This window comes from Lupinus angustifolius, chromosome LG19, assembly GCF_001865875.1.
Source record: "Lupinus angustifolius cultivar Tanjil chromosome LG19, LupAngTanjil_v1.0, whole genome shotgun sequence".
In the NCBI taxonomy this organism is placed as follows: domain Eukaryota; kingdom Viridiplantae; phylum Streptophyta; class Magnoliopsida; order Fabales; family Fabaceae; genus Lupinus; species Lupinus angustifolius.
The window spans coordinates 15974000-15992747 of record NC_032027.1 but is presented as its reverse complement, the minus strand read 5'-3'; the positions used below and the strand labels follow the sequence as shown (position 1 = coordinate 15992747).

Below are 18748 nucleotides of genomic sequence, written 5' to 3'. Positions count from 1 at the left end.
AATGTAATTTACGAAATTCAATTAAATATATTATATTTGACTTAGCAAGCATGAAACTATGCTATATTTTCTTACATAACACTCCAACTCATTTCTTATTTATGGAAAATATCACACAAAATAAATACATGCACCATGTTAAAAATGTAAAAAGGATTTAATACCTAATTTGTAGCATAATCAATATTGTTGTATACCTATTTCTCCGTACCACCAACCAGCTGTCAATTAAATTAGCCATGTCATAATTAATTAATTAATCCTAAAGCTGTTCTACCAACCTTTTCTCTATTGCTTGAAACATAACTTTGTTAGATCTCCAAAACTACCTCCAACAGCACAAATCCAACACTGTTTTTTGTTTTTATTTTTTGTTTTTATTTTTTGTTATAAGCGTGCCTATAGAAAAGTGGTGGAATGAATATTATATTGGGATGGTATCCAAATATACCCTTTATTACTCTCTTCTCCCATCTTCCTTCCAAAATCTATGAAAACCATAACAAAAAAAATAAAATCTTTCTTTACTTTCACGACCATGCTTTTTGCAGAGAATCGGGCAACCTCCACATTACTTCTCGTTGACATATTTGTGAAGGAAAAGAATATAGGAAGCAATTATGCAAGAACGGAATGTGCTGAGATAAATTGAGGACACTATCTAAGTTGAAGTGTCAATTTTAATTGAGCTGTCAATTTGTTAATGATGATAGTGTTGTAAGATTCCATTAAATAACAAAGACCAAAAAAATCAAATGTTTCATTTATCATAGCAATACACTCTTAGAGAAAGTTACTCAGCCAAAATACAATACTTACGTGACGAAATATTGGAGTGGTATAAATTAGTGGAGAAGAGAATTATATTCGCCACTCACCGAACCTTTTTGTCCTGTTCCACTGCGAATCGAATCTCTATCTCTTTCTCAACCATACTTACCTTTCTACCTCGTACATGTTACGTGTTTGTTTCTCTCTACTATTTATTGACTCAAACAGCAAAAACACCTAAACCAAACTCATAACGATAACAACCTCTGTAACTGTTATAACCCCTTTCAATTTCGACTACTATTCCCATTCAAATGGAAGGAGTGGCTGGATCAATGATTACATACAAATTCATGGAGCAAGAGCAAGAACAACCTGTCTCCGTTTCTTCGAAAAATGATGGGACTCCATCTGATGCAATCATCTTCTTTGGTCTTAGTCTGGCTCTTGGAATAGCTTGTAGAAACCTTCTCCGTGGGACCAGAATCCCTTATACTGTTGCCCTTCTCATCCTTGGCATTGCTATTGGATCTTTAGGTTCATTCATTTTGCTTCTTTGTTTTTTGATTACCTACTTGAGTTTTTTCATTGATTGCTGTGGTTTTCTCTTGATTTTGTTTTTTTTTGCTTGGTGTGATTATTATGTTTAACTTTTAGCGCATGGTACTTTTGATTTTCAATTTTGGTTTTTTTGTTTTTTGATTACCTACTTGTGATTACGGTTGCAATTATTATGGTTACGTTCATTGCCGCCGTTGTGATTCATAATGTGATCATTGTTGTGTGAATTTTTTATGATTAAAAAATATTTTTTTAATTCGATGCGGCCTAATGCGTTCAGACTTGGCTTAATGTTGCCTAAATGTGGTCTGATGCGGTTACGCCGTGGCCTGACGCATCATCATGGTTTGGTGTCACACCACAATTGTGGCTATATGAGGTGATTTGGTCAACAATTTGAACCAATGAATATAGTCCATATGAAATTCTCAATCAATGATAGAAAAATTCCATTTTATTTAACTCTACTTTGAACTTCTAGTTCCTCTGCCCCTGGATCATGCAGTCATAGTATTTTTCATCATGGTTGGCTAGGAGAAAGAGAATATTTCCTCTTTCTATGAATAATTTATTTTTCTGTAAAGAAGTATAAGTAAAGGAAATAAGTAGTTTACAGTGGAACTTCTTTATTTTATTGATTCTCTATGCAATCTTTGTTTAACCGAGATCTTATGGAGCTTCTTATATTGCAAATCCTCAGTTTCTTCATTATGGTGCACTCAATTTGTGTAGTTTTTTTCCATATATATTTGTTGCAGGGATGTGCTAAGATGCTATTTCTTTCTAACTTTTAAGTCAGTCAAAAGGATTAGAGATTTGAAATTCCAATGAAGGTCAACTGCATATATAAGACATGTGTCAGGAGATCAATACATGTAATAGTTGAATTCAAAATAAAGAAAAGAAGGAAAATAAGTAATTTCGCAGTGGACATAAGTAACATGTCCTGGCTATTGGTGAATACTAAAGAGAAGATGAATGAACTAAGAAAAAAACACAATGTTACTACTATAATAATATGCAATAAGACAAATTTTCATTTATTTTTTCATGGAAAGGGTATGCTTATATGTATATCAATGTCATGTTATTAACAGAAATCATGCCTATGATAATTAAAGGAGTCCAATATAGCCCAGACAAGTGATTTTTGGTGAATCTTTTCTTAATTTACTGACTGTTTCAACTAGTTATATTCCTAAGTCCTAACAATCTTTCTAGCCTACATAAGCCCAATAACATTTAGCTAACTTGGGATGACAGCATTCCCAAGGATACTTGAAGAGTTTGAAAGTGCTTTCTTTGGTTTCCAATCTGTGGAATGTATTTTATTTGAAGTTTTTCAATGTTGATATCCTTTTGTTTATTAAAAATGTGCTTCATTCTTTATTTTGTTAGATGCCACTTGGGTCTATTAATAGCTTTAAACTTTCCTATTGTTGGAACGTGTTGTGCTTCCCAGTTTGAATCATGGAAATAGAAAATGTTCTTGAAAGCATGTGGTGTTTCCTAGGTTTGATAAAAATGAAAAACTATTTTCCATCAAACTATGTGACAGCTGATGGATAGACTCTACGCTTTTTATAGTCTTGCTCTTACAACAGGGTCCAAAGTTTTTTTACCATTTTAATGTTTTTTTGCCTTTACATACAATATACACTCTTTGTTCTTCATTTATATATATACTCTACGTTACTTGACTGATTAATGATGGGCCTTTGAACAGAATATGGTACTCATCATCGGCTGGGAAAGATTGGGTCTGGAATTCGTATTTGTAAGTTTGTTTCCTATTATGATGAAAATATTATGTACGTGCCGATAATGGAAAACAAGGGCCAATCATTTCATTGCACAGCTTTGGAACACACTTAGAGACTAGGCATCTAGAAAATGTTTCAACTTAATTAGCTTTGACTTGATTAAGATTAATTGAAGGTTGATATTTTTAATATGCAGGGTCAGAAATTGATCCAGACCTTCTGTTAGCTGTTTTTCTTCCTGCTCTCCTTTTCGAGAGCGCATTCTCAATGGAAATTCACCAAATTAAGGTTTTTCCCCTATAATTACAAATTGTGGATTATAAAGTGAGGTTGACATATTGTTATGCTAGTTTCTGTCTTGTATATGCACGCATGCTCTTACATGATTATGCACAGACCCATTTAATTTGGTATGCATATTAAAGATATAACCTCTTGCCTACTTATAAGTAATTTATGTATGTTTCAGTGCTTTTTTCATGATGTAATTTGAGAAACACTGTGCATGTTCATTTGCTTTCTTAAAATTTTATGGAGCCCCAGTTTTTCCATGGGAAAGATTGAATCGAAGTAAGTACATGGAGAACAAGAAACATTAAATCATCCAATATAAAATTACAAAAACAAAAAGAAAACTGAAAACTGTTTGCCAATTTCTCAATAATAGCACTGTAATGTCAAAACAGAGTTCCCTGTTAAATAATAACAAAGCCATTTATGTCCCTTCACCTAATAGCTCAAATGTTTGGGAGAGTTGGTTATGACATGGCACCAAAGCCTTCACTCCATAAAGGTCGCTGACAGCTTTTCTCACTTACCTCTGAATAATATTGGCCTCGCTGGATTCAGGTCATGGCTTCCACATGCTTTCTTCTCAAACCTAATAAATGGTATGTAAGCTTGTATGAACAAGTGGTCAACAGTTTAATCCTCGCAACCCCCATTTTTCTAAGTAAAAATTGAGTTTCAACACATGGTACAGATGGGCTTGTGCACCGTCCATGCTGCAAGCTCAAATGGCTGTAACTTTACAAGGCAAGGTTAGAGATACAATAATGTCATTCCAATGCCTTCACCTATAGCTTAAACTTTTGGGAGAGTTGATTCATGATATTCTCCATCATGTTGAATATTTGATAACATAGTGCCTGTTAAGTTTCAAAACTATACAAGATTAGAAGTAATTACCGGGGAATGCAGCTAAATGAACTTATCCCTATTTTCTGTTTTGATACAGAGGTGTATTGGACAAATGATATTATTAGCTGCTCCAGGTGTTGCGGTTTCCACCGTTTGTCTTGGATTTGTTTTGAAGGTATGTGCACCAGTGTGTTTATATTTTGTCATTCATGTCATATGATAATCTCTTTCACTCATTATGCAGTTTACTTTTCCATATAACTGGAGTTGGAAAACATCACTATTGCTTGGGGCACTTTTGAGTGCAACTGATCCTGTTGCAGTTTTGGCTATGCTAAAAGAGCTTGGTGCCAGCAAAAAGCTAAGAACAATAATTGAAGGGGAATCCATGATGAATGATGGGTATTCTGTTTTAGTTCCCTTCACTTTTTTTTCCGTCTAACATATATACTTCAGATCAAACCTCGGGAGAACCACACCACAATAGCTATTGGATCATCACATTCCACCATCCTCCGCAGCCTCTTCACCCATGATGGGATGGTTGTGCAGCGTGGACTGTCGCATTGACTAGTCCTAAACTTTCACTGCATCACTAGTGTCACCACTAGCACTGGTCGTTTGCAGTTGAGAGACATGGTGGATTAGTGGAATGGTCTGATACCAATTGATATGAACCTTAGGAGTCCACACCACAAAAGCTAGTTATTGTGGTTGGAGATCCCAAGGCCATATAATTCCCGTATTGGGACCCCATACTTCTAATTTGGGACTCTTGTCCCATATCTTCAAATTGGATCAAAACATATTATTTCTGCAATTGATGGTTCTTTTAGACGTTCTTATTTTGTCGTCGGAAAAGCTTAACATTCATTCTTGTCCAGGATGGCTATTGTGGTTTATACACTATTCTATCGGATGGTCCTTGGAGAGACCTTCAATTGGACTGCCATAATCAAATTTCTTGCACAAGTTTCGCTAGGAGGGTAGGTTTCACAAACTTCTCTGCCGCACAAGTGGCAATAATTAACTTTGCTTATATGATTGTTTGTTTGGTTCAGTGTAGGAATTGGTCTTGCTTTTGGGATAGCATCTGTTTTGTGGCTTGGGTTTATTTTTAATGATTCAGTGATAGAGATTTCTCTAACGCTTGCGATTAGCTACATTGGTTACTTCACTGTAAGTTGCTTTAAAACTTGGATGCATCATGTAGTATGATGAGAGATCATATTTGTATTAATTAATAGTTCTACACTAGGGATGTACTTCAGATACATACTTTAGAAAGAGACGGGAGATTTTATTTAAATTATGAACAGATTCGCAAGAGTGATGTACTTTGGATGCATCTTTTACTAAGTTGAGATGTTATCTTTTTCGAATTCATATCATTTATTCGGTTTTTGTTCTTGGTGTTGTTTTGAATCCATCTTGTTCATGGAAAAAATTGACGGCCCAAATCTTTTATAGGCTCAAGAGGGTGCTATTGTCTCTGGTGTTTTGACAGTGATGTCATTGGGAATGTAAGTTGACCTCTATTACGATGTGTCTTTACTTCTTAAAATTTGGAAATATGCTTATGGAAATCTTTCTACAGGTTCTATTCTGCGTATGCAAGGACAGCTTTTAAGGGTGAAAGTCAACAAAGCTTGCATCTCTTTTGGTATGCCTTTTGTCTAACCTATAAATTAGTGTCATTCTATGGCAGTTTATAAATTTTCACCTAACCCCAATTCATTGATGGTAAAAGGAATGGAGGAAAACACAATGGAAAATGGTTGAGATAGAATGCTGGGTTTTATAAGATCAAGTTGTTTTTTCCTTTGTCATTTGTAAGAGTAGAACTCTATTTTCCATAATGAGTTGCTATTGTGGTTAGTTTAAGCAGATTTCTGGTGCTCTGTATGTTTCTTTTGTTAGAAGTTCATGAGTGTTTAAGTAGTATCACATTGATAAAGAATGGGTTAAATAAGGAGTAATTGGAAAAAATCTATAGACCTTATGCCTTAAGATTTTGGGTCAACATGTGATGTCAAACCTACTATTGTAATTTCTTACCTAGCCCATTGATGGTCATCTCCCTTACTTTTGGGCTCCCCTTATGATTCAACAGCTTGGAATCACTTCCCTCTGAGGGGGAGCATACTAATGCAAAGACTTGCATTTGGGAGGGAGATTGTTGGAAATTCAAGTGTGTGGAAATCCTATATAAATGGAAAGACCTATAAACTCATTCCCTTTAAGGTTTTACATCCTTCTCTTTGTTTTTTGCTTATATAAAGAAAGAAGAAAGCTTCTGTTTGGAAGGAAAAGCACTGAATCACTGTATTCCTTGTGTTTGTAGTGAGGTCGTATTTGAGATGTATTATGTTGGATTTTGTCCTTTGTTTTCCCATTTTATATTTTGTTGTCAAAGTTAATCCCGTTTAACCATTTCTTTATTTTTCTCTAGGGAAATGGTTGCTTATATTGCTAATACATTAATATTCATCTTGAGGTAAGAACTTTGCTTGATTTTGAAATAATATCAATAATTTCCTATGACTTATGAAACAGGCTTTCATCCCATTTGGGAATGATGAATCAAACAAATATGGTTTTCTCGTTGAACACAGTTTTGAGCTGCTTCTTTTGCTAATATCTTCCTATTTTCTTTTTCCAGTGGAGTTGTTATAGCTGAAAGCATACTTGGTGGTGATAACCATATTTTTTCTGATGGTAGTATTCACTTCTTAAATTGTTTTCTCTTTTCATTATATGCTTACTTTTCATTCAAGTAAGGGAAGCCATACCATGAAATACATTGGGTGCTAACACAAGAAGTTGTTACTATTTAATAAGTTGGACCTTATTATACTCATGTATGGTTGTGCTGATGCATCATAAGTTCTGTAATTGTGAGTGTATCTTTCGTTGACTCATCTAGGTTGGAAATCTGAAACACGGAAAGTCAATGTAGATTTAAAGAGATAGAAGATCTTTAAATCATTACCTTTAAAAACATTCTTCAAACCTATATTTTCTTGATGATCTTGTCTGTGTTGCTTGCCCTTTGCTTGTTAAAATTCTTGTTTGTTGAGTCTGAAGGAGTGACTACAAACTATTGATTCTGTTGTAGGAAAATCATGGGTCCACCTCTTGCTTCTCTATGCCTATGTTCAAGTAACTCGATGCATTGTAGTTGGAGCATTTTTTCCCTTTCTAAGATATTTTGGATATGGTTTGGACTGGAAGGAAGCTATTATTCTTATCTGGGCAGGATTGCGTGGGGCGGTTGCTTTGTCTCTTTCACTATCAGTAAAGGCAAGTATTCAGTGAACTCATGATTCATATCTATACGAACTTTTTTTTCTTCTTTTAGCTATAATTATTCATAGACATGTAGGTTAACCCAATGCATAAGACTCCCATCTCGTGGGGTAAGGGGAGGTTAGATGTACGCAGCCTTACCCCAGTAAGTGGCAAGGCTGCTTCTTGGATTTGAACATGTGGCCCTTGGTCACTAAGGAGCAGCCTTATTGTTGCACCAAGGCTTACCTCTAATTCTTCATAGACTTGTCTTGTAATTATTTAAAAGTAAAGAAACAATCTTTTCGTTATTTTCCTGATAAAAAGGAGAAACTTTATTAGACAGGAACAAACAACAGAAGGGAGATTAAAGTAAACTCCTTAAACAAAGTGATGAAACTGGAAGAGAATTATGAAAAAGAGCTGATGGTGTATATAATAGAAATGATAATGGAGTATTGGATAAAGAATAATGGGGAACATTCTAATTGATTAAAATTTCATGGTTATTTACGATTTTCATTCATAATTTTAGGTTATGAGAGTAATTTTAAATTAGGGATATACATGGGAAGCGGAGTACAAAGAAAGAGGATACAACATCCTCACAAACAAACATAAGGGATGCAAGAAAAACATGTGAAAGAGAGTCTTGGAAAAAAGCATGCCAATTTCTGTGCATGATTAACAAAGAAACACCCATAAAAGAGCTCCATGAGTAGAGCACCAAAGGCTGGCAAAACGAGTAATCTTATGCCAAATTAAGTCTAGAGTAGAAAGTCATTGAAAATTCTAGCAATCTGTTCCAATCATAGACACAACAACACAACATAGAGAGAGCATTGTAACAAGATCTTTAGCTTGTATATTAGAGCCAAAACCTCCAAACTTACAACAACAACAATTAAGCTTTTACCCTACTAGGTGGGGTAGGTTAAATGGATCCAACGATATTGTAACGCTCTATCATAAATCAATTTCATTAATAAAGCATTGATTTCTAATTCTTTTTTAATCATTTCACCTATGATTTTTCTTGGTCTCTCTCTTCTAGATTAGTTTACATCTTTTACACTCAGGATAACTTATGCCCTAAAGAAGAAGACTGTGGAGGAAATCCCAGAAGAAAAGTTTGGACAACAAATCACCAAGACCTAACCCTCCTTTTTTTGTCCACTGCAAACCTTCCAACTTATTTCTCTTTTATTCTACTTTTCCCCTTCTCTTTCTCTTCTACAAATAAGCGTCTCTCTTCAATCCTCGACTGTTGTTCAAATTTCTACTTTTTGTTTCCATAATTTGAATAATTAAAAAATTTCTGAATTGGAATCTCTTTTGGGTCTTATTGACTCAGCTCATTTGTCTTTTTTAATTTATAAATATAACTTATTCCCGCATGAGGTTATCATTGATATTGATGTTCACATTTTTGTTGTGTAATCCTCTAATTAGAAATTTTTTGTTTGTTTAGAGTTCAACTGGCAGATCCGCTGAATTGACTCCAGAAACAGGATCACTGGTATGTTTTGCTATGTATATTGATAAAGCACTTGTAAAATTTATATGCATGACATTTTTCTATGATTATTCATGGTCATTAGCCATTACAATTCACAACTCTTTAATATATGGAAATTGCTTTGGTGCCCTTGTTTTTTGAAGTATCATGCTAATTAAAAAAATATTATTACTTGAATTTATATGAAACTTTGTCACTCATAACCTAAAACTTTATAAATCGGTTTATACATGCACTTACAATGATGTGGTTTGTTCTCATTTCTCCTATTAACTAGGTAAGACATTCTATGGGGTTCCAGTTATATGAAATCTATAATAGAAAGTTACTTTGTAATATTAAAATTTTGAAACGGAACCTGAAATTAAAGAAAATTAAAAAAGGCAATCGGAGTTTTGATTTAGCTGACAAATAAATACAAGTGGTGGAATTGTCTTTATAATAATTGATTGGAAGGGTACTGTTACCCTAAAGAATAAGGATAAAGGATACCAGAGAAAGGCCCTTGTAATAATTGTCTTGATAAACTTACTTAAATGTTTTTATGACTGTGCAGTTTGTTTTCTTCACTGGTGGAATTGTGTTTTTAACAATGGTAGTGAACGGTTCAACCACACAGTTTCTTTTACACTTCCTAGGTATGGACAAGTTATCAGCTGCAAAGGTCAGAGTTCTCTCTATCTTCTACATTCAACTACTTACTATGAGAGATGAAATTTGTTAATATCTTATATTTTTTAGTGGCACCTTAATGTTTTACAAAGCTTCAGAGTTGTATAAATGCTTGTTGTAAATTGTTTCCAAATGAAAATCTCTAGATATTGCCTTTCTCTTCTCTTTGCTATATTTGGACTTGGCCCTCATGTTTTTATCATGTCATTGTAGAAACGTATCCTTGACTTCACAAAGTATGAAATGTTGAACAAAGCATTGGAGGCTTTTGGTGAGCTTGGAGATGATGAGGAACTGGGGCCTTCTGACTGGAGCACAGTGAAGAGTTATATTTCCTGTTTGTATAATATTGAAGGTGAACATGTTCACCCTCATGGTGCATCTGAAAGTGATGGTAACCTTGATCCTATGAATGTGACAGACATACGAATACGGCTGCTAGATGGTACGGGAATGTTTGCATTTGTTTCAATCCTAATTATTGTTAATTCTATAGTTTCTGATTACATGCGTCAATTATTTCTACTTCAACAAGTGGACTTCATCCAGTCTGTACCATGTCTATGTTTTCTGAGATCCCACATCAAATGGGCAAGGGCAAAAGATAGCCTGTATAAGGCTTGGGCAATCCTCACCCCTTGATCTAGCTTTTGGGGTGAGTTATGCCCTACCACAATTAATGAAACTGTTTATTAACTGGTTCAAGCATTCCGAATCTCTGCTGTCCTTAAATTAATGGTAAAAATAAAGGAGACAATGAGACATAATGCTGCAATACCATATTGCATCTGCAAGAATAATTTTTTTTCGAGGGGCAGCAAGGGTATGCTTGATTCCATGTTTGGATACCTTTTCAATTTAATTGAAGCTTTGGGTACAATCGGTCCCCATTTTATTAAAGTATTCCATAAATGCATTTTCTATTGACATTTCAGCTGTGCATATTTTTTTTTTACTTTCAGTTTTGTGCATGTGCTGTTCGAATGAAGCATTTGATTGTAGTATATACATTTTTAGGCATTTTTTCTATCAGTAAAGAGTTTTGGGTCAATTTAAATTTATAGCTTGACCATTTCCTGCATAAAATTAATTTTAAAATCTTAATCTAATCAATATCCATTTTTGGTGGAGAGTTGTTTTGGTGGTAAGTGCAAACCACTTATCATGATAATTGTGTTCATCTAAAGGCTTAAATTAGTTTTATGCCTCTATTGTTTCCACCAAGTGTATTTGTACTTGATTTACAAAAGTTGCCTTTGTTGAGTTATGACAGTTTGTATAGTAGTACTAGGAACTTGAATTGATCAAATATATTAATATATTTGACTAATTTGAGAACTCATTGCTCATATTAGGTGTGCAATCTGCATACTCACAAATGCTTAATGAAGGAAGAATTTCTCAAACAACAGCTAATCTCCTAATGCCGTCCGTCGAGGAAGCAATAGATTTAGCTTCACATCAGCCTCTATGTGACTGGAAAGGTTTAAAAGATAATGTCCACTTCCCAAATTACTACAACTTTCTTCAGTCTGGTATGTTCCCACCAAAGTTAGTTACATACTTCATCGTGGGAAGGTTGGAATCTGCATGTTATATTTGTGCTGCATTTCTTCGTGCCCACAGAATTGCTCGAGGACTGCTGCATGACTTTATAGGTAATAGTCTATCTCCGTTTTTCTGCCTTCCTTTTCATATTTGCTATTCCTATCATAAATTTGTGGCATATATACAATGTAAGATTTTTTGTATTGATAGTTTCCAAGGGAAAAGAAGGCATATTTTTTATTTTAAATTAAGAAAGTTATGTATAAATCAATAAATAAGGAATAACATAATAAAATGATGTGAAATCTACCTTATCATTTTATTTATTTATTTTTATAAAAGCTTCACATAACTCTTCTAATTTAAAATTTTAAAATATGTCTTCGCTTTCCTTTCCCTTTGAAACCCTTAATCCAAAAAGATTCTTAGGCCTTGTTTGGGAGTTATGAGTGAAAGGGAAGGAGAGGGGGATCAAGGGGCAAGGATGGGTGAGGAAGGGAAAAGGAAAGGAAGGCAATCCTCTTCCTTCTTTGAGAGTGTGAAATTTAGATGGGAGAGAGGTAAAGTAACAAAAATGCAAGAATATATGTTTATATTTCTTTAAATATAATTATATAATTTTACTAAAAGCATTTAGGTATTTTGACAATTTGTCTCTAGAAAAAACCCCAAATTAGGGGAACTATGTAAATAGACACGCAAAGGGTTTAGAGGGCTCTAGAAACCCTTCAAAACTTTCCCCTCTCTTTCATTTAACTTTCAAACAAGGAAGAGACTTTCTAAAGTCATCCCCTTCCTCCCCTCCAAAACCAAACTCCTTAAGAAAGCCTTAATACCCTTCCAGAGTACTATAATGTAGTTGTTGAATTCTTTCTTAGAGCATTGTATTGGTTAGAATTATAACTATAATTAGAATCATTTATATTTATTTCTTCTACATATACTTCTTCTTTAGGTGACAGTGGTGTTGCTTCTGCTGTTATCAATGAAAGTCTTGTAGAAGGAGAAGAGGCAAGGAAGTTCCTAGAAGATGTTCGTATAACATACCCTCAGGTTTGTGTGTTAAGTTAAACCTCCAAAGCTTTTTGTTTTTAGTTCAAACTTCCAAGTGTCAAATTGAGATGCTCTTTTTCTCATTTTGGCTTTTATTTTATGCTGTGAATGTCTAATTCCAGGTTCTGCATGTTGTAAAAACAAGGCAAGCGACATATTCAGTACTAAATCATTGACTTGAATATGTTCACAACCTTAAGAAGGTTGGAATATTGGAAGAAAAAGAGATGCTACACCTTCATGATGCGGTCCAAGTATCTTCTATCTAGTATATTCATATTTTTTTGTTTATCTGTAGTCATTATAGCTACACTTATGAACGTTAAAATTAGGTTGTTCATCTATTAATGGATTTTTTATTATTTTCAGACTAATTTAAAGAAATTGCTTAGAAATCCTCTAGTGAAGCTTCCTAAATCAAGCACTTTACATCCTATGTTGGGTGCTCTTCCATCTTTGGTTCGTGAAGCACTTGTACGCAGTACCAGGGATATGATGAAATTGCGTGGTTTGACACTCTACAAGGAAGGAGCCAAATCAAATGGTATTTGGTTAATTTCTAATGGAGCGGTGAAGGTAATAATCTCATTGTCTGCAGTATGAAGCTTACCATACAATAACTGATTGTGAAGCTATTGAAAATTGCTATTTTTTCAGTGTGAAAGCAAGATGATAAGAAACAATCACCCTTTTTATCCAACTTTTTCACACGGGAGCACATTGGGTCTTTTTGAAGTGCTGACTGGAAAACCATATATCTGCGATGTCATCATAGATTCAGTGGTACAATGCTTTTTCATAGAAGCTGACACGATAGTTTCAAATCTCAAAATAGACCCTTCAGTGGAAGACTTCCTGTGGCAGGTATGGTCACATAAAAATTGGTTATTCTAAAATTACTTAGTGCTACTGCTGCTATGCCCTTAATGGATTCTGATTGCTTATGACTGTATTTTGAACTTCCAGCATACACAGATATGAATTTCATAAGTCTTTGCAGATCAACAGGGATTATGTTTTTCATTTTCGAAAATTCATCTTTAAGATATCCTATTCATTGATGATATCATAGATCATAAAAAAAGTAGTGCACTATAGGACTAGTAGATGATAAATGTGTTCAAAATTAGAATGAATCACTAATTTTATAATGATTTGCAGGAAAGTGCTATTTTTCTTTCCAAACTATTGCTACCCCAAATATTTGAGAAACTGGCTATGCAAGATTTAAGGGCTCTTGTTGCTGAACGATCAGTAATGACCATATACATAAGAGGAGAAACAATAGAAATCCCTCCTCATTCAGTTGCCTTCTTATTAGATGGATATGTCAAAACTCAAGATATTCAAGAGCTGGTAACATCACCAGCAGCTCTGCTTCCTTCACATGGGAATATAAGCTTCCAAAATTTGACAATTTCAGGTATTCTAAATTAAATATGCGTTGATATGTTTCTCTGTCTAATATTTTTTCCGCCAAGTTAGTATTATGAATGCTGGTTAGGGAGCAATAGGTTGTATATGGAGATTTGGGAATAGTATGGCACAAAGCGGAATTTAAGCATCAGCCTGGATAAGGAAACTAAGTTTGTCGAAGATTATACAAATTTTCATTCTTACTTTTCTACTCTCTTTTTTGTCATAGCTAACAATATATTCCCTTCACTTAAGTGTGCTGCTTATTGATGATAAGATTTTTAGCCTTTAATGTTGTGGGAGAAAAAGGGAATTCATTGAGAACATTTAGGCAAGATAATTTAAGATTCCATTTTTATAAAGTTAGTAGTTATGTTTCCTTGATATTTTCTGCTTGCTCTTTGATAGAAATAAAAGTTTATTTTGTTTGACTGTTTAGTAAGATTATTATGCTGTTAAGTGAACACCCAATACTGGTTTATGTCTCTAACACACACTCCTCAGGCAAGAGGTTCATTAGCATAAACTTGTGCTGGAATTTAATTTAATTGTATGAAGTATAACAGCTACTCTTAACCACTCTGTGGTAGAAACTGCGATACATGTCAGGACTAATTCTTCTAAGAGCTTAAGCTGAATGGAAGTCCTTGAATGGATTTTATTAGAGAATAACTGTTATGGAGTATAATAGTTTAGCTTAATGTGTAAGTTAAACAGTTGCATAAAGTTACTAGCCTTTAGTCTAGGCAGAAGGCAGTTACACAAATCTTTAACTGCCTCTGCTTCTATAAATAGAAGCTTAACCATCTGTGTATAATTTTCCAAAATAGAATGAAAAGAATACAATTTAGTTCTCTGATTTTCTCTCTCCTTCTCTCTCTCTCTCTCTCTTAGTTTCAAGTTTTTATAGCTTTGCTACTTTTATACCAGTAACTATATTTATGTCAAAATTTGAAGTTTGCTATCTTTTCATCATGTGGAAATATTTGTAGTTTGATCATCATGTGGAAATTATATTGACACATCATTACATTTCAATTATACTAGGTTCTACGGAATCTAGTTTTTCTCATCAAGGATCCTGTTACCTAGTTGAAACTAGAGCAAGGGTGATCATATTTGATGTTGCAGCATTGGAGGCCGAGGCTTCTCTTCCAAGAAGGTCAAGTTCATTGTTATCACATGCCATGGATCATTCCCACAGAAATTTAGGTAGTACTCTTATGAGTTGGCCTGAACACTCTAAGCAGAACTCTGAAGGTATTGGGCAACAATCCAATAGTTTGTCTGAAAAGGCAATGCAGCTTAGCATTTACGGGAGCATGGTATATTAGTTTATGCAGACGTTAGCTTCGTCCATCTTTTATTCTATTTTTTCAATTTCATTTAATTTGATAGATCAGTTGAAGCATAGCATTCTGACAGGGTTTTCAAAGGAGAATCCGCCTTCTCTTTTTTATTTTTCATGTCTAAATTTATCCCAAAAGCCTTGTTTGATAACTTATGCCATTTATGGTTCAGCAGAAACTGATACCATTGGATCTGGCCTAACATAGATCATAAATTTGACAAATGAAACCACCTAACGTTGGTGATTTGTTGTCTATAATGCTAATTTTGCTTTGTTGATAGGAAATTTTGCTTTGTCTTGAACTTATAATTCATTTTAAATTTCTATGCATTCTTCTTACTTTCAAGGTGGACGTTCCTAACCAGAGTAGAGGTTCATCAAGCAATCTTGTGAAGCCGCCTCTTAGTTTGTCATATCCAACCATTGGGTCGCATCATGACCCTCTACTTGTTTCAGTCAAATCGGAAAGACCTTCAACTGCCAAGAAAGATAATGATGTTAGGGACTTCACAGGAAATGTTACAAACCCCCCTTTGCAAAGCACAGAACAAAGGATACAACATGATGAAGAGGATTCAAGTGATGATTCTGGTTTTGAAGAAGATCTTATTGTGAGGATTGATTCCCCAAGTGGACTATCTTTCCACCCCTCATCTTGATGTAGAAGTGCTGGGAAATCAGTTGTGATATTTTATTTGTGTGCACCAAGTGTATCCTAGCCTATTATCGAAAATGAATCTCTATGGATGGCAAAAAAACCCGTACTGTGAGTAAAACCCGTACAGGCATGGGTATGGGTCACAAACGGGTACTCGCGGGTTTTATAAACAAGTTTTTAAAAATACCCGTAGTACATATGGGCAGGTACGGGTATTATGGTACTCGTGCTCCGTTATTTATATGATTAATATATCATATGTAATTAAAATAAAAATACATAATTCTAACATTCATTACATCTTGTACATTTTTTCATTTTACTTTGTTTACATATTTTATTGAGTTTGGTAGTGAAAAACCCTACAAATATTATTACATGTTTTACAAAGAAACTATATACTTTTTGGTAAGGAAATGAGAACAAAAAATGACACAAATAGAAAACACCAATAAATTTAGCATTTTGCCTAACATTCAATCAAAAGGTACAAAAATAATTAAGTTTCATCTCATTTGAAACATAATAGAAGTAAAAAATTAAAAATTCATTTGTAATATGGGAAACCGGCGGGCGGGTACCCAAAAATACCCGCTAATACCTGCACACGAGTACCCATATAAGTACGGGCGGGTATGGGTAATGTTCTCATATTTTAAAATGGGTAGTGGGTAGCTACTAACTGTACCCACCCATGTCCGTTGCCATCCCTAATCGAGGTGTAGGGATGAAGAAATAATTTGATATAATAATTATAATACGTTTATGTTTTATTACTTTAGCTAAAAACTGAGTAAAAACTATTTTGTTTCATTTGGGTCAGGTAAAAAAATTACTTTTAACATAGTAAATTGCATGTATGAATTTATTTATGTTGCAATTATATTGGTTGTTTTTTTACATATTTTTAATATTAATGATTAGACATATATTTTAATATAACTTTTCTTACTTCATGATAAAGATTGAAAAAATTAAAATAAAATATAATATAAAAACCAATATAATATTTTAAAATAACATGATATACAACATGACGCATTTTTAATATGGATTTCGATGGAAAAATAAATCAGATAGAGGTAACCTTGAAATTAAGGGTAAAATGAGAATTAACTTTTTAATCGAAAAAGTAAGTCAACTTGGAAATAAACTATTAGAGAATAACAATTAGTTATTCTTATAATTCTTATGCTGAGTAAATTGGCTTATTTGTCACATGCACAATATGCCAATTTATCACATGCCTAATTAGTTGTTAGGTTGTTATATCAGTAACCAACTTATGTTAGTTACTGATTTCTTCTTTCTGTTTTGCTATCTCTTTATTTAAAGGGATAAGCCATCTCTTTGTAATCAATCAAGTATGCAATAATAAAAAGTCTTGAAATATATTCATCTTCTTTATCTTTTCACATGGTATCAATCGCCCTTATGGCCACTGCCACTGATCCTTCATCTCGACCACCTTCCCATTCTTCTGCTCCTCCAATTCGAGCAGTTTCTCCATTTCTCTCTCTTCCTATTTCCTCTACCAAACTCAGTGCGATAAACTATCTCACTTGGAGTCAATTTATGGTCTCTGTCCTCAAGTCAAACAGGCCCATCAGATTCATTCATCCTACTGAAATTCCACCAAAGTTCTTATCTGAATTTGACTGTAGCCACCATCAAATTAATCCCTCATATCGCAGTTGGGAAGAACAAGATCAAACTCTATTTGCTTGGATCCTCAACTCCATCTCTGACTCTCTTCACACCAGAGTTATTGGATGCACATCATCCTCTCAATTGTGGGATGAACTTCACTCTTTCTGCAATGCCCACACAAAGGCTAGAAGCAGTCAACTTAGGGCTCAATTGCGCAACATCTCTCAGGGCAACAACACCATCTCAGAAAACTTCTCAAAAATCAAATGCATCACTGACTCTCTAGCATCTATTGGAACACCTATCTCAATTGTTGAGCACATAAACTATGTTCTTGATGGATTAGGTGAGGAATTTCAAATTGTCATCACTGCCATTGAAAGCCAGATTAACCCACCTTCCATCAATGACCTTGAGCAATTCCTCTTGACCTTTGAGTCAAGAATCATCAAGAACAAGCATAAAGCAGTCTCTGATGCTCTTTCTACCAACATTGCCATTATTCCTACTTCACATCAATCCACTGAATCTGGATCAATCCCTGCACACTTCAATCCCAACTTTCCACCTACAACATCTCCTCCTAACCACAAATTTGACTCTAACCCTAATTCTTTCTCTACTGGGTCAGGGGGGGTCGTTCTAACAGAAGAAATACAAGATTTAGTAGAGGATCAAGACCCTCAAATGGGTTTGGTAGCAGCTTCTTCTGTACTCACTACAAGAGACCTGGCCATGACATAGCTTGGTGCTACTTTGCCCCCTACAATATCCCCAATCCTTACCCTGCCTATCCCTATCCTTACCCTACATCTCACTACCCCAACACACAGAATCCCTTATCTAGAGGACCAAGACCTGACCACAACTCTTACAAACCTACCACTCAATACACTGGCCAAAATTATTCTCCTAACCCTACACCATATTACCCCTACTACCAATCTCCTATGCCTAATCCTAGACCTCCTGTGCCTCCTTATACATTCCTTGGGCCTCAACATCCTCACATATCAACCTACCCACCCTATGCCATGAATGTCAGCACATGTGACTCAACCACCAAGCACTCATTATGGTTCCCAGATTCAGGTGCCACCAACCACATCACATCAGATCCTACTCTGGTTCACCAAACAACACAACAATTTGGCCCTGAACACCTCTACATAGGTAATGGCACAAAAGAACCTATTTCTTGCAGTGGCACAAGCACTTTCCCCTCTCCTTTATAACCTCACTTGTCTTTATCTTTACATAATCTTCTTCTTGTGCCTACTATTACTAAGAACCTAATCAGTGTTTCCCAATTTCCAAAAGATAATAACAGTTATTTTGAGTTTCTTCCTAATGACTGT

At 34.6% G+C, this 18748-nt stretch overlaps 1 protein-coding gene across 1 annotated transcript; it reads left to right on the top strand.

Moving 5' to 3' along the window:
* Positions 1049-15942, top strand: LOC109334796 (sodium/hydrogen exchanger 8-like). Its single transcript, XM_019570751.1, is given in 23 exon segments — positions 1049-1308; positions 3059-3109; positions 3292-3383; positions 4333-4410; positions 4480-4637; positions 5120-5221; positions 5297-5414; positions 5706-5758; positions 5833-5898; positions 6688-6732; positions 6898-6953; positions 7354-7538; positions 8995-9042; positions 9599-9706; positions 9928-10159; positions 11070-11372; positions 12218-12315; positions 12438-12569; positions 12685-12891; positions 12973-13179; positions 13477-13738; positions 14779-15056; positions 15430-15942. Coding segments are annotated over 23 exon segments (3414 nt in total). The 5' UTR covers positions 1049-1085; the 3' UTR covers positions 15742-15942.